Raw genomic sequence first — 26,061 nt, forward strand, 5'->3', positions numbered from 1 at the left:
AGTCCTTCTGGTTTAGGAGATTGTATTGAGTCTGTTTTCACTAGTCTGGTCTTTTGGGCTGTGATTTCATTTTGAGACTATGCCCTAGACTGTACAGTGTGTCTGACCTCCTTCTAAAGCAAGACTTACTTTTTGCAGTTAAGCTTCAGAAAAGCCTGATAGAATCTGAGTTCTTATCAGCTACTTCCTTGCAGCTGATCCCTGTGACTTTTACAGTTAAACAGAAGCTGCCCCATAGGCAACTTTTTAGATGCTTCTTAGACATCAAAGAAACCACACAGGAGGTAGGAGTACAGAGAAATCAAGAGACGGTGCCTTGTGCGGTGCCTGAGCGCCTCTGAGAGGGAACCCTGAGGAGACACCTAATGAAGCTCAATGCCTGCATCCCCAGGACATCTCTCTGGAGGGTTCTGGAATACCTCATCCTATCAACCTAATAACAGCACTAAAGGGACACCTTTGCTGCACTCGATTTTAAAATGCCAGCAGCCCAGTGGAGATGTTGTGCTTTGCATGCTGGCACTCCTTAACGGATGTCAAGTGAATCACAGATTCTGAGTTACATCCCAGATTCAGAGTGGGACAGTAGTGAAGCAAAAAGGCTCAGCCTTGTTTTCCATGTCAGCCTTCTTTGCATGAGGGACTAACCAAAAGATTTTTTCTCCTTCTTTCCTAATTAACTGCTCCAGTCAGCTCTCTCAGGGCTGGAGTCTCAGTATCCAGTTGAATGGCTGCTATCAGGTGCAGTCACACTGCCTGACCCCTGTATGGTCAGTAGAAACCAAATATGTTTCAATCTCCCATTCCCAAACAATCTGCAGATGGATGTTAAAAGACATTTTAAGGGTTTCTTTCCGAAGCATCATGAGATGGCAGAGAGTGTTGCACATCAAGAAAGGTCCTCTGCTGCTCAAGGTTATGGCAGCAGACTAAGGGGAATGGCTTTGGTCTGCTCACCATCTGGGTCTTAGAACTGCATGAAAGACTCATCACCAGGAGTGACTAGCACTTGGCAGCCCGAGTACAGGGGCACAGCCTGGCCACAGGCACCTGGCCTGTGACTTCATTATCAGCACCTGAATGATAGATGTGTTCAACTAGCTCTGGACCAGCTGCAGAGCTCTTAGGAGCTCTGACTTGAGCAGGTCTTGCACGTGGCTGTGGGTGATTCTGGGCCCCTCGTGCTGTTTGCTGGGTGCTGGTGGTGTGGTGTTGCTCAGTGCTGCCAGGAGCAGACCTTTCTTTAGCCTCTGCTCCCCTCAGTGTGCAGCCTGGCATGCTGTCGGCTCCGCCCGCATTGAGCAATCAACCTCTTCCCTCAGCGACTCCACCAAGCCCTCACACTGCTGTGGCACTGCAAAGGAGGTGGCACTGTCACTACTGAAGTGTCTGGTGCTGTGGCACTGCAAAGGAGGTGGCACTGTCACTACTGAAGTGTCTGGTGCTGTGGCACTGCAAAGGAGGTGGCACTGTCACTACTGAAGTGTCTGGTGCTGTGGCACTGCACAAGGAGGTGGCACTGTCACTGCTGAAACGTCTGCTGGCACAGGGACTGGATGCTGGTGTACCAGTGTGAGATACAAATGTCAGCAAGCAGGGCTATGGGCACAGACATCTGAAATGCAGCTAGCAGGTTCCATCCCATTTATTACAAACCTGCACCACCTGAAGAGGAGAGGCTGAGGAAAAGGGGCCCAGGGCAGATGCCCTTCTTAGAGGCACACAATATAATAACAGCCTTTGTATCAGAGTCTGTAAGTACAGCAAGGCCGAGCACCCGTGTCAGCTGGAGGAGTGGTGGACAAACCCTGGCTGCTGTTCTTTTCCCGTTGCTGTAAAGCAGCAGCGTACCTGTAGTGCTCACAGAGGTTGTCTTGCATCTTTTTGGGGCTCTGCTGCTGGTTGTCCCTTCTGTGGCTTTCAGTTCCTCAGTGTGTCACCAAAGCAGTTCAGATGCCTCCCAGGCAGTGCAGTGCTTCTTCCTTGTGTTAGTTTCCTCTCTGCTGCAGTTACGGTCCCAGTGTCCCTTTGCCATTTTCTTACCACACCTCTAGCTCGCTGCCAAGTGTGTGCCTATCTGCCTGCCTCTCTAACTGACAGGCGTGCTGGGCCTTCACCTCAATGCTCTTCCCTGCAGAGCTCGAGTTGAGGACTGCATCTCTCCCACTTCTCTGCCCAGGTGCCTGTGTTCTTCCGCAAGGGGACGAGGATTTTGTTAAACCCTCCCATGGAAGGGAAGCTTTAACATGCAGCTCCAGCTCCACTTCACTGTGACCAGACTGCCTGAAGTCCTTCTAGTCTAATTCAAAGCTAACTGGCCTGTGGCTAAACCATGCTGCAGTCACATCTGCTTGATTAAGACTTAAAATCTGCCACAGAGCTATCCAGAGCCTTGCTTGGCTCTGTGCAAAGCTACGATGAGGACCCGAGGATTATCTTGCCTGAGCTCAGAGCATAACAATGAGCTACTCTTCAGGCTTAGATTGATTGTATTCCTATCAAAGCTAAGAGGCAGAAGAAAACCTGAAATCAAAGCCATTGAGTGTAGAATGTAGCTTATGTCTTGGTGGGCAGAGGAGGAGGAGTGTGAGTTGTAGGCAGAAAACGGGCAGTGGGACAGGGACAGGGACACAGGAGCAGCAGCCTGTTTCTGTGCTGAGCTGTGAACGCTTGGAGTGCCTCGCACAGAGAACTTGGCGGATCAGGCAGACTGCATGGCTGAGGCTCTCTGCCCAGTGCAAGGAGGTCTGAAATTGGCTGGAGAAAGTCTGTAGAGAATCCACTATTAACCGGGTGCCATCTTTTACTGCCTTGCTTTATCCCTCCTCTTCTGCATATGGTGCACACAGTCATCCCAAATCTGTGGCTCCAGTTTTCCCCCAAGCTATTGTAATGCACTCTTTTCAAGCTTGCAGATGCACGAAGCTCTGCAAGCTGAGGCAGCTCCTGAGCTGGACAGACAGCTTGGTCAGGGTGGCTCCCTTTGCTGGAGCCTCCCTCTGCAGCTGCACATGTGAACCACCTCTGGTCTCAGAGCACAGCTGCTGGCCTTTTGCTTGCCTGGACTACAGCCTGGACACTGGCTTTCAGAAACAGAGTTTATTCATCTCACTGCGTTAACACCAGGAACAAACATGTTTGCCACAGGATGACAGCTTCAAATACAACACAGCAGAAAATACCACAGTTAGACCAGGCTTTGTATCACACTGCACTGATTCATGATGTCATACCAAAAAGGTGCTTTCACTTTAGTGCGCTAAAGAAGGACAAAAGAAAGGGAAATATTATTGCCAAGCAAGAAAAGGTTACTGTGGGGATAGTTTGGGGTTTGTTTTATTTTTCAGTCTGTCTGTGGCTATTAACCTCACAAGGCAGTGGCCAGATTGTAGTAGCTGATAGGACAAAGCTGACAACTAACAGAAGCAGTGCTCTGGTGTTACAAGGCTAAAGGAGAAAGTTTCTGCCCCACCTGGGTTAAGGTGTCTGACACCTGAATTAAGAGGCTGGCATTTCCAGGTTCTCTCTGCAGTCAGGCAGGTTGTCTTCTCCAGAGGTCACTTAAATCACACATCTGCTTCTGACTTGGGCACCACGGAGGGCCCTTGGGGAGATCTGCTGTTGATTTAGGCATTAGAGTCACATGCCTCATGTTAAAGAGGGCAGAATCCCCTCTGTGTCCTTATGCTGCCTGGAGCTTGGTTGAACCCGCTCCTCTAGATACCCAGGAGCAAGATGCTACCTGCATGAGCTGTGCCCTCCCAAGTAAAGGGGAAGCCAAGCAGTAGGACAGTTGCCTGGCAGGAAGAGTGCTCACCTGCACGGCTTGAAGTTCTGTCTGTGCCACTCCTTCCCCTGCAAGCATCATGACCTTAGACAGCCACATAGATTAAAGGGAAAGAGAAGTGTGTGTCTGCTGGGCTGTGGGGCACCAGCACACTCCACTCTTTGCTTAACATCCAGTTCTGATTGAGGTGCCAGCTGGCTGTGGGCATCCTGCAGGGCTACACCTCCTCTGTGCTGCCTGCTTTCCTTGCTGCTCTCTGCCTAGAAGTGCACCCCCAAGCCAGCCCTGCTGGGTGTGAAGAGCAGGTGCTTGTGACAGAGGAGCCCAGCCTGGCAGCTGCTGCAGCTGCCATGGGAAGGCTTCCTCTACACACATGATTCACCTGTCCAGAGCTAGGGCAGCCTCTGCCCAGTGCTCATGGGCTCCAAATTCCTTCTCGGGGTCCCAATACTTCTTTCATGCAGCATCTTGCATAGCAAATGCCAAGCTAATTTTCACTCTGGCCTTCCAGCTCTTTCCTGGTGTGCTTTTGTGGGTTAAGTGCTGTTTTCCTTGGAGGCTGTGATGGATCAGGAACAGGCTCTTGGCTTTTGGGGGTGCGCCGCTGTCTCGTTATGCAGTCAGTAGACTTGGTGTGTGCAGCTACTTGCAAAAACCCACAACATTGCCAATGAAAAGCCCAGTTTGGAAAATGTTAGCAACCAGACAGTGATGTGGCAGTCATAAAGTTAAAGAACTACAATCAAAACGCTTCAAGTTAGCCTAGAGTCCAAAGAATGATGTTTCCAAATGACTATTAGCTAGCAGAGAAACCCTGGAGTTAAGTGGCCTTAGATAAAGGTCAGTCAGCTCTCCTAGCACAGGAGAGATACAATCTTGGTATATTTCATCTTCCAGTTCCCTTTCATGGGAACCTCTTTTAGTTGAGTACAGAAAATAAGGGGTAGAGGGCAAAATCAAGGCAGCTGAAGGTGTCCCTCTCTCAAATGCCCACCCGTGTCACGGAAGGGCTGCCGTCTGCTTCCAAAAGATGCTGCAGGAACGCTGCGTGCTAATTGGGTACTTCGATCCCCAGAGCCTCCAGCCGGTGGAGGTGGCTCTGTGAGATGCCATGTGTCTGCCTCAGGGCTGCAGCTCCCCCAGCGCAGGCTCACAGGCCCTTGTGCTTTGGGTGGGATTAGGGTGAAGAAACAGAGTCGTACTGTTCTGGTCCCCACTCGGCTCCTGATGTGATCCAGCCTTGCTGGCAGTGTTTCCTAGGGAGCTCACTGAGCCTCTCGGTTTAGGCAGGGCAGCTGCTGTAAGCCCAGGGAACAGTTAAGCACAGGAATTGAAGCTTTCAGTGGTGGTGGGCACGGAGATGTTAAGCGATGCCAGCCGGTGCCCAAGGCAGAGCGGGCGTGCAGCGCTTGCTGAGCAGTGTGTGGCTGCTTGCTACAGCCCGGTGGAGATGTCGTGCTCTGCACTGGAGGCTGTGCAGGTGGAGCTGGCTCGCTCCAGCTTTTCGCCGTAGAGGCCCGGACACTGTCTGCAGAGGCAGGCTGCAACGTGCCGCCGGCAGAAGGCAGAAAGGTATTTCCTGAACTTCTCCCCTGCGAAGGCATAGATTACAGGGTTGATGCAGCAGTGGACCATCGAGATGGTCTCTGTCACCTGGATGGCTTTCTCCAGCTGACCTTTGATTTCACAACTTGGGTGGAAAAACGAACTTTGAAATGTGTGCAAAAAAGAAGAAATATGGAATGGTGTCCAGAAGATGAAGTAAAAAACCATGATCATGAAAATCAGCCTGACTGCCTTCTGCTTTTTCTCACTCCTGCATCTCAGTAACGTTCTTAGGATTTGTGAGTAACTAAAAACCATGATGAGCATCGGAACAATAAGTCCCAGAATGTTCATCTTTAAAATGTAGGAGTGCTTCCAGTTGATTGTGGCTTCGCTTGGATAATGAGCACTGCAGGTGTAATGTGCCTGCTCCTTCTGAGACCTGTGGAACACTACCCCGGGCACAGAAGCAAAGAGAGCCACAGCCCAGGTGACAGCACTGGTGAGGATGCCATAGGTCACTGTCCTGGCCTTCAGAGCAAACACAGCGTGCACAATGGCCAGGTACCTGTCTAGGGTCAGCAGGATGATGAAAAAGATGCCGCTGTAGAAGCCAAGCAGGTAGAGACCTGAGAGCATTTTACACAGCACATCCCCAAAAATCCAGTCGTGAGCAGCATAATAAGCCCAAAAAGGGAGGGAAAACACAAAGAGCAAATCAGAAACTGCCAGGTTGAGCAGGTAGATGTCAGTCATGCTCTTCAACCTCTTGTATTTCACCAGGATAAGGACAACCAGCAGGTTGCCTGTGAGGCCAAATACCACCACCAGAGAATAAAGTGGCGGCAGCAGCTGTGCTGCAAAGTGCTTTTCCTCAGCTCCCGAGCACGGTGCTGAATCGCCATAGTCAAACTCAGTGGTCTGTGACCAGTCCGTGGTCTGGTTTTCCATGGTGTGTTGGTCTGGAAAGGAAGCAAAGGGTATTAGACTAGAGGAGACTCCACACTGGGAAGTGAGGGCAGCGAAACAGGCTGATGTCCTGTCTGGAATGCCTTTTGCTGCTAGTATGGAAGCACTACTAGATCAAGGTGTGGAAGGGGATGAAACTGCAGAGCTGCCAGGACCCCCTCTCTCAGCTGTGGAGTCGTGTTGCTGGTGCTGGAAGCGTGGTGCCTGCCACTTGCTATGTGTGTGCTGCCTGCTGTGCCAGGAGAGGCTGGCATGCAGAGTGTGGCCATGCTTTCCTTTGGGACCTGGCCCCTCTCATTGTGCCATCTTTAGCCTTCTCCCTGTGAGGACCACAGAGTGAAAAAGCATAAAGTGGTGTGTGCAAAGGCCCTGTGATGTGGGCAGAACACAGCTGACTGCTGCCTGTTGAGGTTGTTGTGACTCCTGGATGCCTGAATTCCTGCAGGAACCAGGCCTGTGGAGGTGTCGGAGTGGCCTCTGCGCAGTACTGACCATACCTACCCGCTGGAGCTGCTGTCCCGGATGCTGCAGAGCAGCAAGCTGGGAGCAGTGATCTGGGTGAGGATGGCAAACACTGTGTCCTCTGCAGGGTCTGAGTCAGGCACAGGCCGTGGAGTGTGCTGGTCTTGGGTAGCTCTGGAGTGGCACCGGTGTGCAGTGCTGTGGAGAGAGCAGAGCAGCAGGCACCTGTCATATGGCCTGGGAGATGGCAGTGGAGGTCAGCGTGGCCCATAGCAGCTGTATCTCGTGTGGCACCTTCCTGCCTGTTGTGACACCTCCTCAGCGTTTGGTGCTGAAGGAGGTTTTCATTCCTGGTTTTGGTAGCTGTTTAGCAGCCACGGTTCAGGAGCAGCAGAGTTGGGACTGGCTGAGCGTCCTGAGGGGCATGGAAGCAGAGGGCTGTGACTGGGCACTGGCACTTCATTTGTAGTGGTTGTTTGGTGTTGTCCTTCATCCCTTCCTCATCAGTGAGGTGACACAGTGGCTGAGGAAGCACAAGGGCTGCCCACACTTGCTGTGCCTCCAGCTTTGGGTTGGCTGCTGTTGGAGGGACTGCACTTGCCTTGCAAGAAGGAGTCAGAGGCTGGCAGGTGCAGCAGAGCTGCGAAAGCCCTCGGGCCGGTTCTGTTACAGTGGGAGCAGGTGAAGAGTTGTGCCTCCCACGTCAGCCCTGGGTGAAGCCAGCTGGAAGGCACTCAGGGAGCGCTGCTGTCTGGTGAAGGGCTGCTTCCTCCCTCATTGCCACTGCTTGCTCAGGCCGTTCCTTACAGGCTGACAGCTTGGAAGTCTGTGTTTTCCTGGCACTGAAATGCCTTCCAAAGGTGCTTTGGTGCTCTCCTGACAAAGGTGGCAGCCTGCTCCTGGCACAGAAGGCTTCAGGTAATCATCTGCCCCAAGTGGCTCTGTGGCTGCTGCAGCAGAGCCGTGTGTGCTGCCTTCCTGCTTACAGGCTCAGCACCATGCTGAACGCTGAGCTCTACCCCCTGTGACTGCAGATGTCTTCTGCAGAGACCACAGCCTCAAAAGCACCACTTTGTTCTCTCTGCACTTGAGTTCTACAAGACTAAAGACACTCAGCCTGTGACTGGAGTGACACAGAGGCAGGCCCTCAACCTCAGTTTAATGTCACACGGGGCCATTCTGAGGGGTAGAGAGCGATGTTTCTGAAGTGTCTGAAGCTCCTAGCAGCACACTCAGCTGCAGGAGGAAAGGAGTCTTTCCCAGTGTGCCATTAGAGACTCTTCAGGGTCCAGAGGACCTAATTTTAATCTAGGTCTTTATCTCAGTGGGGATACATATAAATATATTTATATATCATTCACATTTTAGTGGTTAAAGAGCATTGAAAACGTTTATGCAAAAGCAGGCAACCGAATCAAGCCTAAGGCAGAACTATGAGAAGGAAAACTTTCTGGTGCCCTCCTTTGCTGCAAAGCTATGCTGTGGCATGCAAAAGCATCTCAGCACATGAGCAGCCCAACAAGGTGCTGCTCTCCTTTCCCTTCAGAGGACTGGTTACGTTCTGAGTCTCAGGAAGCTGGGTAGAGAGAAGTGTGACCAAGCACCAGGCCCTGCACTCTAGGCAAGAGTTCTTGCAGAGAAAATGTGGTTACAGCTCAGATAGGAGATGTTATTTCTTCACAACTGTGCTGGTGAGCAGCAGCAGAGACCTTGTGATGAGGCTGTAGCTCTGAACCGTATCTGCTCAGGTTTCTGGGTTGGCTGCTTTGGGAGAGGCTTTGCCATCTGCCATCTGTAGTGCATCTCCTTCAGGTGGAGAGGTGACTGCATGCTGCTATGGCTGTGACACTTCTGTGGCAGCAGCAAGGAGACTCCTGACTTGCTGCACTGGCTTATTCTGGCATGGCAGCTGTCGTGGTTCAATGAGACTGTTGTGCTCTAAAGAGGATTTGGGCAAATCTCCCTCATGGAAATCAGGACAACTGATAACTACACATTAGAAAAGTATCCATTCATTAATGGAGCCTTTCATCTTAGACATTAATTGCCCCCAAAGCTCCCTTTCCCTTTTTATGGCCTGAGCCAAGGCTTCCCTTTCAAAATGCATGAAGAAACACCACAGGGTGACTGCCCCTGCCCTCACTGTCCTCCTTTCCACAACAGTCAGTTTGTCATACATGAAAAGAAATGCTCATGAACTTGTAGTCAGCTTAAGAGTGTGTCAGAAGCACCCAGGCCACTTGGTGAGGGGGGAACAGCACAGGGTAACAAAGCCAACCTGGAACCTAGGCAGGGGACAAGAGCTCCCCATAGCCTGGGAGCAGGTGTTGAGAGGGAGGTGCCCACTGCTTCTGCTGCCAGCTCTCTTGAGCATTGCCTTTGGTTTTCCAGAAGGAGTCTGTGGGCAGGCAAAACCACAGAGAAGGCTGTGCACAGACACCAAAGGCATCTAGGGAAGCAAGCATATGAAGCAGCACTTTTTTTCTGAGCTACCAGGAAAGCTGATGAAGATGTGGAAGTGCAAACCAAAGGCTTTAAGGGAGACTCTGAGCTGATAGTTTCCCTCAGACACACCTTTTCATGTGGTAGTGCCCACAGGGTTCCTTTCTAGGATATGACTGGGGAAAGACAGCCCCTTCCAAAACTAATCCTCTTCCCCCTCTACAACAACTGAGCATTAGAGACCTCTCTTCAGAGCTGCTTGCTTCTTGACCGGTGAGGTTCTTTTCATCCCTGTAGAAGTCCCAAGGGGAAATAAGTTCTGGGCTTGCAGGAACAGGCTTACTTCTCAGCAGCCCCTCAGGATCTAATAATTTCTCTTCCCCAGCAAACCCAGAGGCAGCCTCACAAACTGCTAAGCTTTTCTGCTGTTAGACAGTCAGCAGGGCCACAGGACAAAAGAAGGAGCTGTTTTTACCTAAGCAGACGTGCAGCAAAGCAGTAGCATCTGCACTGAGCACAAGCACCCGGAAACCTGAAAGAGCTCTTCCCCTGAGTGTGCTGAATGCTCTGCTAGCATTGCTCTTCAGGTGTTTGGCTCAGTGCCTCTGCTTAAAGTGCTTCAGGCAAAACATTGAGTTCAGAGCAGTTCAAACAGCAGTTGGAGGCACAGCCACAAGTGTAAAGAAGGATACTTGCCTGGAGTGGAGGTTGCCAACATATAATCACAGGATCGTGCCCCTCTTGTGTTATGGCTACAAGAGTCTCCATACAGAGAGCTCAGACCCAGTACTCTGGCACTGCCAGCAGGGTGGCAAATGGCAGTGCAGTTCTCCCAGGAGAGCAAATGTCTCTGCAGCTGCACATTTCATGTATGGCCAAAACATGCAAAAAAACAATTCTTGGGCTGTTGCAGCTTTTTATTTTGCTGACACCCAAGTGGAGCAGCCCTCCTCTCCTGTGTGAGAACAGTGCAGTTCCAGAGCAGGGCTGATGGAAACCTCCCAAACAAAAGCCGCAGAATCAAATCATAGAATCAACCTCCAAGCTCAGCCAGCCCGACCTAGCACCCAGCCCTGGCCAACCAGACCATGGCACTAAGTGCCCCAGCCAGGCTTGGCTTCAACACCTCCAGGGACGGTGACTCCACCACCTCCCTGGGCAGCCCATCCCAATGCCAATCACTCTCTCTGCCAACAACTTCCTCCTCACATCCAGCCTAGACCTCCCCTGGCACAGCTTGAGACTGTGTCCCCTTGTTCTGTTTCTGGGTGCCTGACAGAAGAGCCCAACCCCACCTGGCTACAGCATGGCAGGCTGTGGCTGTCCCTAGGTGAGAGATGAATGCAGACATCCCATGGAAAAGAGGAACCAGTCCCAAAGATGATATACCCTCATAACATCTTAATGAAGCACCACCATGAGCTGATAGGTACCTGAATGTCACAAGAACCCATGTGATAGGATAGTGATGGAGAACATCTGCATCTAACAGAGCAAGATGTGGGGCAGATTTGGAGAGGTTAGGTTAAGTGTGAAGGATTTCGAGTCTCATCAGTTTGTATCCTTAGCAGAACACATTTTCAGGCCACTGGCCTCCTGGAACAGCTTCCAAACCAAGAGCCAGTAAGTTTCTAGTACAAAAAAAAAGATCCAAATTGGCTACACTGTTTGTGCAGTTCCATTTTCTGCTCTCCCACTTAGCCTTATCCTGAGTCCTAAGATAGTTACGAGACCGAATTGTTCTGAATGTCCCTGTTTGAATGGTGGCTTTGCTGCCACTACCATGAGGCCCATATTCCTCCCCCCTCAGTGAACCTGCACCTCTACACACACATTTAGATGGAAAGAGCAGGAAAAAAGTAGCTACTCACTGCTTTCTCAGGCTTGGGTTATCTGCCCGTGGCGACGGCGTCCTTGTGAGCACACACATAGTTAAACCCTGGTCTGAAAGTGGAAACAGCACTTCCGCTGGCAGCTGTTGCAAAGCATTATTACAGGAATCAAGGCTCTGCTTCTGCTTTCTGAAGGCTGCTCACTGCCCAGCCTGGGTGCAGCACCGAGGGGTGAAGGCTTCGTGCGCGTCTGCTTGTTCTGTGAAATCCCTGCTGTGCAGAACGTGTGCACCTCCAAAATGCCTGTGGGAACTACCCCCTCAGGGTGTCACTGACCCTCATTAGCACTGATGGCTTCTACACCGTTTCTGCCTGGTTCTTCCTTTCATCAGTACTAATGTCAAAGACCCTGTAAGCAGATGAGGCCATGCTGATGCTCTGCAAAGCAGTATCACCTTAGACAGCATCACACTTCTCTTAGCTGAGCACTGTGAAGAGAGGCAAGCTGAGGTCCAGAGGTTTCAGAGCTACTCAGATGAGAACACTGTGCTAGCAGAGCTACCTCCCTTCCACTTAGGTGCCCAGCTCATGCAGCCTGCACCACACTGCTCTCTGTGACCCCCTCTGCGAACACCTCTTGTGACTTTTGCACTTCTAAAAGGTTGTCCTACGAGGCAAGCTGCAACCTGCAGCTCATTCCCCTTTTGATGTGGCGTCATTGCAGGACTGAAAACAATAGGAGAGAGCAAAACAACATAAAGTGGTTAAAAGCTCTTTACTTCAAGGGCAGGAGGCATAGCCGAGTGTACAGGCTGCTGCCCTGCATCTGTGGCTTCAAACCGTTCCTTTTGCCAGTGCTGTTGGCACTGCAGCTGCAACAGCCCACAGCTGTTGGGGTGATAATTGGTGCCTGTGTAACCATCCTTAGAAACCAGGGCTGGGAAATGATCTGGCGCCTTAACTGCCCCGGCAGGAGGCAGCTTCAGAGCGAGGCTGCGTTTTTCAGATGGGCAGCCCTGGGGCAGCAGCTGTTGGCCATTGTCTCTGAGACTGCTGGGTGTTTCCTGCAGTGTTCCCGAGGAGGTGAAGGGCTGCTTTGTGCTGCAGTGATTGCCGCATTGGTGCCACAATTACAGCTGCACTGGGTCATTTCCTACAAAACCTGCGGGCAGTTCAGGCAACAACAATACACAGCTGGCCAGGTGTGCCAGAGAGTGGAAACCACCTCCACAGCTGCCCCAGGGGTGCCTAGGCAGGGCTTCAGGGACCCTCTGGTGGTATAGGAAGCAGCTCGTGTAACAGAGCTTTCCAGACAACCGAGGGGGACAAAATGTGTGAAAGCCTGCAGGCAGCCATGTACTGATAGAATTGCTAACATCTGAAGTCTTTCAGGAGTGGTTAAATTCTTGTCTTCATTTTCTCTCTTCCACAGACCAGTCTGGGAGGGAGAGGTCATCTTGGAAGAGCTACCTGCTAGCTTCACTATCTGCGAGGTAAGTGGCATAACCTGAGTGGCGTCTTGGGTGCTTTTGGTCATGAGAAACCACTATTGGTTTGGAAAGCATTTCCAATGTGCTGTTCTGTGAGGCTCCATGACCCAATCTGAAAGGTACACTTTGCAAACAGTCTTCAGTGGCCCACCCTCGGGGACTGGGCCCACATATTCATCTGGTGGAGCCTGCTTTGTTTTTGAGAAAGCTTCCCAGACAGAGGCTGAAGGCTGAAGCCAGCCTGCTGGCCACACTGCCCCAGCTTAGAGCCGTGCTGAATCTGGCCCTGACCTTCTGACAGGCTTCATTTCTGGAGTGGAGACAGCATTTCCTTGGTAACTTATGCAGAGAAAACATAAGCAAGCACTGGGCTTCACACCTGCGTTCTCACAGCACACAGCAAACTGACCACACCAGGCTCTCGTCCATGCCCGGCAAACAAGGATCCCTGTGGGACTTCTGTGCTGCTGTACAGTAACTCTTGCTGCCTTCTCTCTTGTTTTAAAGGCAGCACTAACTGCTGTAGTGAGAAGGAAAGAGCTAGCTCAGCTTTCTTCACTGGTGAGACTGCACACCTGCTCTGTCAGCAGATTAGTGCGGGTAGGCTCTTTGTGCCACTGTGCCAAGCAGTGTCAGTGCTAGCAGGGGTGATATGGAACCAAGTCCATTACTGAGAAGCTCTCAGGTCACACTGCAATGCTTGTTTTGTACCAGTATCTTTAGTTTGCTCTTCTTGGAAGATATTGGGCAAGTGCCACCATGAGCAAACCACAAGCAAGTGATAACAGCTTCAAGTAAAAAGCTACCTGAGGAAGAGGGTCCCGGATGAGGGCTGCTGTTTCTGCCTACATTCTGCTCTGCTGCACTGGGGGAAGTCCTGCAAAAGTACCAAGTCAATCTTAGCACAGAACTGTGTTTGCATTGCCTCCAGTGCACTTGGTTCTGAACTCTCAACCCCCCCACTGCTGCTGATGTGCTCCCCAGGGAGTTCAGGCTGTACACCGATGCTCCATTTGCCAGGACACTGCGCCAGCAGCTGCCTGTTGCTGGCTTTCACACTGACAAGGCACTGTTCCCTCTGGTGTGATGCTTTAGACACCTATCCAGTGCTTACCACTGGCACTTCCAAATTCCCCCTCTCCACTCATTTAATTGCAAAGGCTGTCAGGTAAGGCTAAGCCTCACAAGCTTGTGTTTTCTGTCTGAAATCAGGGAATCTCTCCTGAGATACAGCCTAGCGTTTTCTCTGCCTGAGGGAAAGTGAGGTGCGAAGGCTCTGGACATCCGCCGCAGGTAGGGGAAAGCCCTATCAGAAAGCTGTGGCAAGGGAGAACACAGCATATCAGCCAGCCTGAGAATCAGTGCCAAAGAGGGGAACAGCAGGACAGCCCCGTAGAAGGGGAAGCAGAGTGGCCAGCTGGCACAGGAGCGTGCTGGGATGGGTGAGAGAGGACATGTGTTATCTTCTCCAGCTCACCAGAAAGAGAAGAGCTGCTGACAGAGAGAGAGTGAACTCATCTGAGCCACAAGAGCTGCAGCAGGCTCTGAAGGTGTACAGGTTCTTAAAGAAAGTTGAAGTCAAGCAAGCCTCAGAACCCAGTGGCACTGTGAGGTCATTTCAGCAGAAAACTGGAAGCCACAGGAGGGTTGATCTCACTCCTGGGCTGGTGAATGAGTGCATTTGGGGTTGCAGTGCATGATGCACTTGGGTTGCCACGTATGCGTGACTGAGAAGAGCTGCTGGAAAGAAGTGTTTCTGCAGCCCAGGCCTGAAGGTGGTTAGTGTGGCCACAATCAATCAGCAGCATCTTTACATCTTTACCTTAGCTAAGAGGAGAGGGTAATAAGCAGTTCTCAGCTGGGCATGCCCAACGCAGATGTCAAGCCCTGGAGAGCCTCAGAGAATGCTGATGACATTGCATCCAGCCTCACTGAATTCAGTGGTGGCTCTCAAACACTGGACAGAACTGGCTTTAAAGTGGACTTGGGAAATCTCAGGCCTGCAGGGTAGGGCACATTCATGCCCCTCGTGCTGTAGCTCATAAACCTGCAGTGCCACAGCCCAGCCTGCATACCAAGGTGTGGATGCACCCTAGTTGGCCTTGTGTGGGGGCCAAATGTAATGCTTACAATTCTGTTCTGGGCTGTAAGGGAGCTCCTTATACAGAAAACAGCAGCTCCTGTTGGTGTGGTGACCATTCAGCACTGACCCAACAGTCAGAACTGGTTCAGATCTCAGAGAAGACTGAATACTCCTGGGCAAACCCATCCTAAAACAGCAACACTGAGAGTTGGATTTATTGCATACGCAGCTTCTTCCGAGGCCCCTGAGCACAGTGAGTGTTCTCTTGCACTGCCTCAGCCTGTCAGTCCCTCAGGGGAGGATCACTCCACACCTCAAGGCTGGCACTAAGGGAAGTGTCCCAGGAGAAGGAAAAAGGGGCAAGGAGCCAGCAAGCTGCAGTGTTACAGTGGGTTGAGAGTCTGTGTGGGAGAGTGACCAGAGCAGTTCCTGGAAGGGAGAGCAGACCCACGTCACAGCTTCATGTTTTCTCCTCCTGCTGGCAGATAAGATCATCTTCCACTTTGCAGTTTCATCTTCAGCCTTGCCACAGCTCTTGGTGACATTTTTGCCTGTGTTTTTAGGCACCCTGGGCTGAGTTCCCAATGGTCGGTGGTACTTTTGGTTTCATCGCTAATCTCCCAGCCCAGCTGCAGACTCTGGGGCTCCTTTGTGTCTCCCATGTCCCTGCTGTCACTACTGGTGTCCATTCCCATGCACTGCTGGGGGACCTGAGAGGCTCTCCAAAAGCCAGTCCTGAGGCCAGTTTTGGTTGCAGTAAGTAGAGGAACATGTTGAGGTTGCACAGGTACAGGCAGACCTGAGCCACAGGACCTGTGTCAGAGCCTGGCTTTAGAAGTCTGGTCACACACAGACCTGTGGAGTCCCAGCTCTTTGTGTCACAACCCTTGCTCCCGAGGAAACACTGCATCTGCTGCCTGCTTTCTTCCATCTGCAGAGGAAAGCAGATTCTCACTGACAAGCTTCTGCCTAACAAATATGTGTAACACCAAAAAATGGCAGTGCCAGCTCCTTGAAAGGCCTCTGCCAGTGTGCTGCTGCTGCACTTCAGTGCAGAGAGCATTGCTTAGTGCCTCCATAGGCTCCTTCCATCGCGTATCATGAGTAGCATAAAATCTGGTTCCAAATGCTTGGAGAAGAGGCACAATGCTTCTGTGAGCTCTGCTGGGCATGAGGCTTGGGCTGATGCTGGATAGATTTGTGTCTTGTTCTGGCAGGTCATACAAGGAAAGGGGCTGAACAGCTCCTTGGGGTGTTCCTTTTTGCAGCCACGGTCAACAGAGAGGCTCAAGGGAATGCCCTAAGAATCCAGAGTCTTAATCGGTGAGTGTAGGACTGTGCTTGAGCAGAGGATCAGGGAGTTTGGAGCTACCCTTCTGGATTCTTAAACACCGGTCTGGCAAATGGAACCATGGAAGGTGAAGAGGAGGGGGAAGAAGCTCTGTAGTGACTTTAACAAAACCTGCCTTTTTTTCACTTCTTTGGTTAAGTCTTCACATGTGATTTGGGCTCAGTTCTGCTCTTTCACACACAGAGCATGATTTCAGTGAGAGCTAGACAAAACCCGACAGAAACCAAAGTCTTTGGCCCCTGTAACTCAGAGAGAAGTCCAGCCTGCTGCTGAAAACTTTGCTGCATTGGTGATTCACCGCAGGTGTGGCTTTGGGACATCTCTGGGACAAGTTCAACGTCTTTGGGACATCCTAGGTTCCCCCCTGGCAGAATTTCATAATGGCATTTGAGGGATTGGCCTGGGACACATCTGGTGCCTATCACTTTGAATGATACAGCAACCTGGAAAGGGGCCTGGTCTTTGAAAGCTCTTGCTGAAGAGCTCCAGGGTGCCTCTCAGTTCGGTCAGTTGCACTTTCCATGACACCAGCTCTAAAGTCAGTAAGAGTGTCCTTTGCTTTCCCTAATCAGGGCTTGTGAGTGGTCGGGAAGCCTTCCCGGAGCCAAGACAAAGAGCTGCAGTTAATATGTTTATTCAAAGAGAGGCTTCCAGAAAGGCAGCAAAGGATGATGCCTGGGAAAGGAGATGGAGCCTGTGTTCTGCTTTCCCCAGCCTGCTGTTGACACTGACAGCAAGCGCTGGGGCACAGAGCTGGAGGGCCCACAGCTTCCAGACGTGCTGCAGGCTGCTTTGCTGGTGACATGCTCATGTGTACAGGCCTCTACAAGTGCCTGGCACAGGGGGCAACTAGAGGCTGCTCTGGGCAGCAGCAGCTCCGGGCACCCACTGCTCTGGCTGTGCCCTGGGAGTATTCCAGGGCAAAGCAAGAGGACCCTGAGCTGAGTGGCATTTATCTGGGAGCTGAAGCAGAGGAGGAGTGGTGACAGTGGCTGATTCCCTCTTTACAGTGTGAGGTAATCCCATGCCTGACCCCTTCCCTGCCTCCCGGAGGGGTGTCCTGCACCTGTCCCAGAGATGGAGGGGTGCAGGTATGGAACAGCTTCCAGAAGGCAGGGCACATCTGGGTGAGGCAGAAGTGATGCATTCAGCTGGGTGGTACAGCAGGTACAAGAGGAAGTAGCTTGCTTGCTGAAATGTGCTTCATTAAAAGTCATTTTGTGGCAAGCCTGAGGGTCACCATCTTAGGAAGGCACCGGTGCTCTGGGGCACCGGCAGTGGCACTTACTGTGCCAGGCTGCAGGGGGTGCCAGAAGCAGGCACAGCTTTGCTGCTCCCCTCGGGAGGACGACGCACACCCCCGGGGCCGTGTTGGAGCTCAGGCCAGCCGCTCACACCCGAAGAGGGCAGCTGGGGTGGGCTCACAGGAACTCGCTGTCGGAGCAGCCCGAGAGCTGGGTGGGTGGGGAAAAGGACTGGGCAGCCCCCACCCCTCTGAGCGAGCTGGGCAGGGCACGGGCACAGGACCGAAGCAGCTCCTTAAGGTGGGCCTTGAAGGTGACTCCGGCGAAGGCGTAGATGAGCGGGTTGAGGCAGCTGTGCACGAAGGAGACGGTTTCCGTCAGCTGCAGCGCCAGCGCTATGCGGGAGCTGGCCTTGCAGTCGTCGATGATGTGCAGGCTCTGCAGGGAGTCCAGGAACAGCACGATGTTGAAGGGTGTCCAGAAGAGGAAGAAGACGATGACAATGATGAAAATCATCTTGATGGCCTTGACCTTGCTCCGGTTCTTGCATTTTTGGAGGTTTTTCAGTATCTGGGCGTAGCAGTAAATGAGGATGCTAAGGGGAAGCAAGAGGCCTAGGACATTGACTGCAAACTGAGAAGCAACCTTCCAGGTGTTGTCACCCGGGGGATAGGTGGGGACACACTGCAGAGACTGCTCGATCTCAAGCTGCTGGTTGAACAGGACGTTGGGCACAGAAGCCAAGGCAGCCACCAGCCACAGGATTAAACTGATCACGGCACCGCAGGAGGCAGTGCGGACCCGCATGGCGTAGACCGCGTGGACAATTGCTATGTACCTGTCTATGCTCATGAGGGTGATGAAGAAAATGCCACTGTAGAAGCCTGTGTAGTAGATGCCAGCCATGGCCTTGCACATCGCGTTGCCAAAAACCCACTGCTCCGAGGCGTAGTGTGCTTGGAAGGGCAGAGGCACCACGAAGAGAAGGTCGGAGGCTGCGAGGTTCAGCAGGCAGATGTCGGTCATTGTCATCAACCTCTTCCTGGTCAGGAGAACCCAGAGGACCAAGGAGTTCCCCAGAAGACAGAAGACAAACAGAAGGCAGTAAAGGATGGGCAGGAAGAAGGATCTGAACTTGTGAAAGCTGTTCCCTTCGTGGCACGGAGCAGTGTTTGCATCGTAGCCGTAGTCATACTCTGTGGTGCCAAGGAACTGGCTCGTGGGATGCATCTTGGGTACCTGTGCGGGGAAGAGCAGGGGATAAATGTCTGACTGTCCTGGCCTGGGACTCCCAGCATGGCTTCTGCCTCTCTCTGTGCCACACTGAGCCCGTGGGTCAGACCTCAGGCAGAGCAGGGCTGCAGAGTGCAGTCGGGGTCACACAGGCTGGACACAAGCAGCTGTACCTCCACATCTATGCACGGGGCTGAGCACTGGGATGCACTCAGTGTCCCAGAACTGCCTCAGTGCCAGTGAACCCTTGTCACTGCAGAGACATGCTCTGGATGGTCCTGACGCTGCAGAATGGTGCAGAACTTGTATCTGATCAAAGGTTTTTGGTTTTCTTGTGCTCCCTCAGATGGGGAAGCTTTGTGCCTGTAACACAAAGGCTTACAAAGCTGTCTCTGTATAGCATAACCACATTTCAGCTAAGCTGATCCGGGCTAGGTGCTGCCGTGAAGTGCAGAGCTCATTGTCCATGGGTGTGTGCAGGATCACACACAAAAAAGCCGTGCAGCAGCAGGGAACTCCCGGGGCTACACAGCAGCGCTCTCAACGCCCAGCTCCGGGCTGCTGCAGCAAGGCTCTGCCTGCTGCTACACACAGCAGCTCACTGCTCCGGCCCCTTCTGCCCCACTTCGGTTTTCCAGTTCAGAGAAGACACTACAGGCTGGAGTGGGGCAGGGAAGGGTGCCCTGTGTCGTTGCTGAAGAACTGCCATGAGGACAGGTTTAAAATAGTCTGAGCTGCTCTCCAAAAGTGAGCCAGGGCTTGAACCCTCTTTTTTTGTTTCTTTTTCTCAGATATCAGCTCCTCACCGCTGTAAAAGGGATCTGCTTTCCAGAGGTAAGTAGTGGTTCTTTCAAAAGCCACTCTTCCAAAGGAGTTTGCCTTACCTCTCCTAAGGCATCTGAATGTTTCTTATGCACCGCACCTATGCTTGCAAACAGGTTGATCCTAAACCATTCCGTGAATCTGTGACTCCTCAAAGACACTGAGTTCCCAGGGGGAAGAACCATTTGCGATAATGATGGCTGTTAAGGTGCAGTAATAACATGAATGGCAGCAACTAATTACCCACCAGCAGAGGATGTGCTCTAGGGAGAGAGGGAACAGTGCAAGTTGTATTGCTGAGGAAGGAATAAGGGTTTGCTCCTTCTTGCCCACCTGTACCATCCCGTGCAGGAGAACAGGAGGAGCCATGTGCATGGCATAGAGGGATTCCGGAGGCAGTGGTCATACTCTGCTCCAGGTGTGGATGCTGCTTGTGCCTCGCTGGGCATGCAGCAACATATGGGGGCAGAGAATATTTCCTGCTGATGCTTTAATGTGTGACCCCGACACGCTGGCACTGTAAGCACTGCAGCACTGCTTGCTTTCCTTAACTGCCCACCAGGGACCCCTTAAAAGCAGCCCATAGATTCCACAACTGGAAGCAAAACCAACCAGCAAATAGCAAATACTGTGATACAGACCTGTGCCGATACCTGAACAGATAGGGACAGACAGACAGAGCCTCAGAGCTGTGCTGCATCTGATTTTGGCAATACTCAGAAGTGAATTTTGAACAGCCTGGAGATGCTTCACTTCAGACCTCCTTTACACCATGAATGCCTTTGGCAGCTTCGAGCCAGGGCACAGGGTTTGTCATTTTCTCTCCTCTCCACATCAGCTGGCAAAAGCCAAACTGAAAAAGCAGATTTCTGGAGAATATGAAGAGAGGAAACCACTGCAAGTCCCTTTGCCCTGGCTGCCAACATTAGCCTGTTGCTTTTAAGAGTAGCTCATGAAATGCAGATGGACTTTACCTTGGGCAGCAAGAAGCCTCTACTCTGTCAGCTGGCCCCGGTCTCCTTCTTCTGCTGCGTCCTTGTCCTTTCTCAGGTGTGGGAGCTGCCAAGAGTTTTACTCCATCACTCGAGGAGCTGGCCGAGGTTAGGACCTGTACAGCTGCCAGTTATAGAGTGGGGTTTAAGGCAAATCAAAGAGTTTCTAGCTGTAGTAAACAGGAAGAGAGGTGAGAGGGCTTACAAACACCTTCTGTGAGACCAAAACTGAAGGCAGCCAAGGTACAGCCAGCCCTGGTATGAAGAGGAGTGTGAGTGCTCAGCTGCCTGCGTCCCACAGCACACCTGTGGGCAGCCACTGAGCTATCCTTGCCAAGCTGCATGGTCTCAGGGTTTTGTCCCCTACAGCTACCATCAGCTGCTGCACTGCAGTGTGGGAATATCCCTCCACGTTAGAAGTGGATTTGGAACAACAGCTCATAGCTACTGGGGCCTCTTGGCGATCCTTTTGTGAGCACCTTGGACTCAAGTGCAGTGCTTTGGAATTCTTTTGCACATGTCAAGGACTGAGGAGTGAGTCCAGGACAGGCTTGATCTGTTTGTTTTGTCCAATGACTTCACAAGATGGTGTTCTGTGTCATACTGTGCTGCTTTGCATCTGTCTCAGCAGGCACCGTTTCCTTGTTTGCGTCTCTCAAGGGTCCCCAGTGCCAGCACGGCCCAGCGAGGGCCCTTCCTGGCCATAGCGCTCAGTGAATCCCTTGCACCCCTCTCCCGTGGGCAGAGGGGATGAGCGAGAGGGACACTGAGCCCTGATTGCCCAGGGCTGGCAGTCACCTCAGAGGTGCAGGAGGAGAGGCCATCCAAGAGCTCTCCTTTGAGGAATCCTTGCCTGTTTCAGGTCTATCAGGTATCAACACATGCCAACAGAACCACATCTCTTAACCCAGGTTGTCTGGTCAGATACCAGTGCAGAGCTGCAAACACAGCGCGGGGCAGGATGCTTCCAGTACCCTTCTTACGGGGCTAACCTGTTGGCACACTTGTGCCCGAATAGGTGGGTGAGGTTTGGGCAGGTGAGAATTTGAGGGACTGGGGGGGTTTCACCACACAAAGTGTGTTTGGGTTGACGAGAATAGCTGTGGAAGCGCCGAGCTGTTTGCTGGGGGAATTCCCCTTCTCCGAGTCAGCTTTAAGGCAGAGCCTCAAGGCTTTGTTCTGACCAGCTCCAGACGAAGCACTGCCCTTTGTATTTGTAAATGTGGCTTTTCCGTGTGTAGCATCAATAACCCCTGCTGACCCTTCTGCCTCAGAACCAGACGGACTTCAAAACCCTTCCGGCGCTGCTGGCAGGCAGTTTTCTTTTCGGCTTGATCAGCACAAATATTGACACCCTCCAGTTCTCCACTGGAGCACAGTTGTGGTTTTGTCACCAAGTGCTGTGTGTGCAGCTGTGTGCAGATGTGTTCGGCTTGGCTCTGGCTCTGGCTCTCACCCCTTCACCAGAAGCACAGCGCAGGAAAAAAGGTTGTGAGCCATGGAGGCCTCCAAAATCTGCTGCAGAGTTTGTAGAGCAGAAGCAGCTGGAGGTGCTTGGTGAGGCCTGGATCAGCTCCCTCTGCCCTGTGCTCTGCTCTGTGCTCTTCTCTTCACTGCTGGCACCAACACCACATGGATTATGGCTTTGAAAGCTGCAGCCTTGCACAATCACTTGGGTTTGCCAGAGCAGAAATCAGTGCATTGCAAAACTGCCCACACAGTAACTCATTCACAACTGTCAGCAGCGAGTGGGACTTTCTTGCTCGCGTTCCATGGCAGGGCGAGTGTGGGACAGAAGCAAGTAAACAAATGTATCTCTTGCTTATGAAGCCTTTGAGACTCTTCTCCAGCTGTCCCTGGAGGCACCGCTGCAATCCCTGACAGCTCCCTGCCCTCCAGAGCACAGGTCTGCTCCCAGCACTCAGACAGGCACCATTGCAGACCCTCACGGCTGCCATCCCTGCCCTCCAGAGCACAGCTCCACTCCCAGCACTCAGCCAGGCACCACTGCAAACCCTGACAGCTCCCTGCTGACATGCAGGGCATTCTTCCCAGGCCTGGCCAACCCTTCAGATGTGAGTCCATGAGGTCAGAAACCAGGCAGGATTCCTCCCACTCAGTGCTGCCTGACCCCCTGCAGCACCGCTGTGGATGCAGACACTTGGGCTGGGCTGTGGGCTAGGCGCTGCATGAGCTGCTCGACCCAATGGCCGGGCAGGACTTACACCTGCCCCTGCCTGCTCTCTGCTCTCCAGGAGCCATGGCTCACAGGGCAGTCCCTTCACCCTGCCACTGGCAGCAGGTCCCCTCAGAAGGGTCGCATGCCCTTAGTGACACCTTCTTGGGGCAGGCTCCTCTCAGCACAAGAGCATCACACGGTGAAATCTGGGCAGTGGTCCCATCCTGCTGGTGCTTCCCATCTAGAGCACTGTGGCTACGGTCACAAAGCAGGTGTCTGCATGCTGATGGCCTGTCATGTCCCCCCCAGGCCTCTGCCCTCTCCAGGGGTGCAGAGTGGCCTCCCCAGGGTGACATCCCCCACACAAGGTGTGAAAAGAGCTCAGCAGCACTGCCAATACATCTCTATCCGAGCTGCTGGTAAACAGGAAGCTGCAGAGCAGCTTCACTCTTTCTCTTGGTTTTTAGCTCCTGCTGACCTGGCTTTGGTAGCTCTTCGTTTTCGCTTATTCATCTCAGGAAACACATTTTTCTGCCACCTCTTGCAGGAAATGTGCAAGCTGCAAAGTGTTGAAAACCTCACAGATAGCTCAGCCTGCTGTGTGAGAGGGGGCGAGTCAAAGGGCATGGCAGCTGCACTGGCATAGGCTAGAAGCCCATGGGTCAAGCTTGCAGTGGTGAAAGCAGAGCTGGAAGGGTTTGTCTGCAGAATACACTCACTTCTGTGCTGTGGTTAGGTGGTGCAGCCACCAGGCTTAGAAAGAGCTTTCAAACCTTTGTCATCCAGAGAGCCAGGGGCAGAGCTGTCTTTCCAGAGCTGCAGTACAAGGCCTTGGGAATTCCTTTGCACGATCTGAGACCCTGAGACCACCCCCCCAAAGATCTGCCTGCCCAAGGTACCTCCAGCACCCACACTCCTGCAAGCAAGCAGAGCACACTGAGCCCACATGCCAGAGCTGCTGGGGATGGAGGCCACACAAAGGCCACAGATGCTGAGCAGGTCAGCATAGACCCTGCACATTGTCTGGGTGCAGCAGGAGCAAGCAGCACAGACACAGCAAGTACCCTGGGCCTGCCCTAGGCTCTGGGCAGGAGACAGGGGATGGACATGCACAGCCCAATGAAGAGAAGAGACACAGCCCAAAATGTTCTGAGAAATGCTAGGCCCAGCAAGACTTTGGGCTGTGTGGCAGGAGGCTCTGCTTAGTATGCAGGGGATGGAGCAGGTTTTCAGCTCAGCACCAAACAGAGTTTCTTGTGTTTCTGCTGCTCTGCAAGCACAAGAGGAACTCCTCTGGGTTTCAAATGAGTGGAACAAAACTGATGAATGTTTGCCACTGCGTGGGTAAAATCTACATTTCCTTTTACACCTTGCACAGTTTCTGCTGCTGACCTGTGACGTGCACCAGTATTTCTAAGAACCACCAAGACCAGATTTCCCCTCTTACAAGTTTGTAGGCAGAAGACTAACAGAGACCAAAGTTTTGCTACCCTGTTGAAATCAGTGGGTGTGAGTGTGTCTTTCTGGCCAGCACCAAGCAGAAGATAGCTTTGACAGTAATGTGTCTGTGTCTCCTGGCAAGAGCAAAGGAACCCTGGGAAATGCTGGGGTCAAAAATGGAGCCAGGAGGCTTTGGGCAGCTGTTGCAGAAAAAGCAAGCTCCTGGATTAGTCTCAGTGCTGGGTATCCAATAACAGACAGAAATGCTCTGGCTGTTGGTGCTTCTTTTACACCAAATCCTTCATCTTTATTGTGTCCCATATGTGCAAAGTTGGTGATGCTGATCTCTGGGAACCCTTTCCTGTGCGCAGCTGAGGGCAGTCAGCACTGGGAAGCCTCCACACCTGACTGTCCAAAGAGGACTGTCAGCAGCTGGGGCACAGAAGGCATGGCTGTGTGATTACAAAGGGCTGCAGCAGTGACGTGGACTGAAGCTGGAACAGAACAGCCTCACTCTTTTCTTACTGGATCTCATTTCATGTTTTGAAAAAGAGGCCCAGAGAGTTCCCCAGTGTAATGGCAGTGAAGCAGATCCATGGCCCGAGGCAGCAAAGCAAGATACCATCAGAGAACAGCAGAGCATACACTAGGGCTGAGGCTTTCTCTGCCTTTTGAAGTGCGAGGAGGCTTGGCGATAAGACATCAAACAGCAGCTGACCACAGCCACCGCAGGAGGTTCACGTTTGGTGCACTCCCCGGTGAGGCACTCTACTACCAGCCTGAGCGTGCTCCCAAGGCAGCCCGAAGCCTGCTGTGAAACGCTGGTTTTGTCCCTGCGTGCACAAGAGCTGGAAGCAATTGCATAAAGAAGTGACACCTTTGTCTCCAGAAAGCTGGCACAAAGCACTTGTGTTAGGAATCCAGCCCTGGGGATCATCTACACACTTGCAGTACAGAGCTGGGGTTTAGTCCCTCTTAAGGTCTAGGATCCTAAAGCATGGTCTGAGGGTGCTGGTGGCCAGCAAGATCACGGAAATGGGCTCCAGGTGTCACAGAAGCGTGTCAGAAACAGCTTTCATCACCCTCCAGGGACACACTGGTCTCAGCAGTGCTCAGGGGCCCTCCAAGAAGCTGCCCAGGAAATAACTTCATGTAGGCAAGCAGTGAGGAGTGACCTGGGGGACCCAGGAAGGGCTCAGAGAGATGGCCTAGCAAAATAAGAGCCCTGACTGCAACTAGCACAGCTCCCGTGGCTGTGCTGTCCTGAAGCATGCACGGCAGGGGACACAAAAGAGAGCTGTGTGTGCTCCGGCTGACTGCCAGCCTTGTGCAGAGGCCCGACAGGGCTCCAATAGCCCGGACACACAGAGCTTTGGCAGTGCCGGCGGAGCGGCCAGCATCCTGCCCTGCTCCGCGGCGGCAGGGCATGGGAGAGCAGCCACACAAGGCAGGGACTGCCACGTGTGGAGTCGTGCTCACCTCCAAGGCAGCTAGCTGCTGGCAGCCAGGGACGCCAGGGGCTGGACACACACTGCAGTGTTTGCAGCCAGCTAGGCAGGAGAGAAAGGATCAGCCCCTTGGCTGTGCAGCACCTGGGCTGAAAGCATCCTCTGCGCTGTGCCCTCCTGGCACGCCCGTGTTTTGGATCCTTCTGGCACTAGGGACAGCATTACTAGCGGTGAAAAGCACCGCAGGGCTGGCAGACACCGGGGCACTGCCACCCGTGCCACGGGTGCAAAGCTGCAGGGAGCGGCCAAGGGAGGCAGCCACCAGCGTTGGTCACAGCCACTTCCACGGCGCTGCGGAGGAGACAGGCAGCAGCAAGCCCGGAAAGCAGCAGGCGAGCACGGGAAGGGAAGCGACAGGCAAGCAGAAGCAGGGAAACAACGCAACAGGCGTTGGAGCTACAGAGCAGATCGGGGCAAGAGTGCCCCAGGGCTGCGTAGGTGCCTGCAAGCACTACCTACCGCCTGGCTCGGCGCTGCTTCAGCCTCCTCCTCCTCCTCAGCCGACGGTGTGAGCTTTGGCTGGAGCTGTGCAGGAGCCGGAGAGGGAGCAGCTCTCAGCGCTATGGGGCAGCAGCTGTTGGCTCTGGATGCTGCAGGGGAGCACAGGTGGTGGGAACTGGAGGCTGGCATGGGGACATTGGTGCCGTTGCCTTTGGCTGCCTCCTCGCTGCATGGCCAGAGA

At 52.8% G+C, this 26,061-nt stretch overlaps 2 protein-coding genes and 1 long non-coding RNA gene across 3 annotated transcripts; 1 reads left to right on the forward strand and 2 right to left on the reverse strand.

Annotated features, from left to right (window-relative positions):
• Positions 1–4,850: 4,850 nt before the first annotated feature.
• LOC135189335 (C-C chemokine receptor type 5-like) lies at positions 4,851–6,878 on the reverse strand. Its single transcript, XM_064169580.1, has 2 exons — positions 6,803–6,878; positions 4,851–6,294 (listed from the first exon to the last, which is right to left on the reverse strand). The coding sequence occupies exon 2, from the start codon at positions 6,281–6,283 to the stop codon at positions 5,222–5,224; it is 1,062 nt and encodes a 353-aa protein (XP_064025650.1). The 5' UTR covers positions 6,284–6,294; positions 6,803–6,878; the 3' UTR covers positions 4,851–5,221.
• Positions 6,879–12,484: 5,606 nt separating this feature from the next.
• LOC135189411 (uncharacterized) lies at positions 12,485–21,115 on the forward strand. Its single transcript, XR_010308067.1, has 3 exons — positions 12,485–12,530; positions 19,230–19,272; positions 20,099–21,115. It is a non-coding gene; the product is annotated as an uncharacterized LOC135189411 (long non-coding RNA).
• On the reverse strand, positions 17,201–18,435 carry LOC135189410 (C-C chemokine receptor type 8-like). Its single transcript, XM_064169755.1, has one exon. It carries the CDS (start codon positions 18,433–18,435, stop codon positions 17,383–17,385), a length of 1,053 nt encoding a protein of 350 aa, XP_064025825.1. The 3' UTR covers positions 17,201–17,382.
• Positions 21,116–26,061: the final 4,946 nt, after the last annotated feature.

This window comes from Pogoniulus pusillus, chromosome 32, assembly GCF_015220805.1.
Source record: "Pogoniulus pusillus isolate bPogPus1 chromosome 32, bPogPus1.pri, whole genome shotgun sequence".
NCBI lineage: Eukaryota > Metazoa > Chordata > Aves > Piciformes > Lybiidae > Pogoniulus > Pogoniulus pusillus.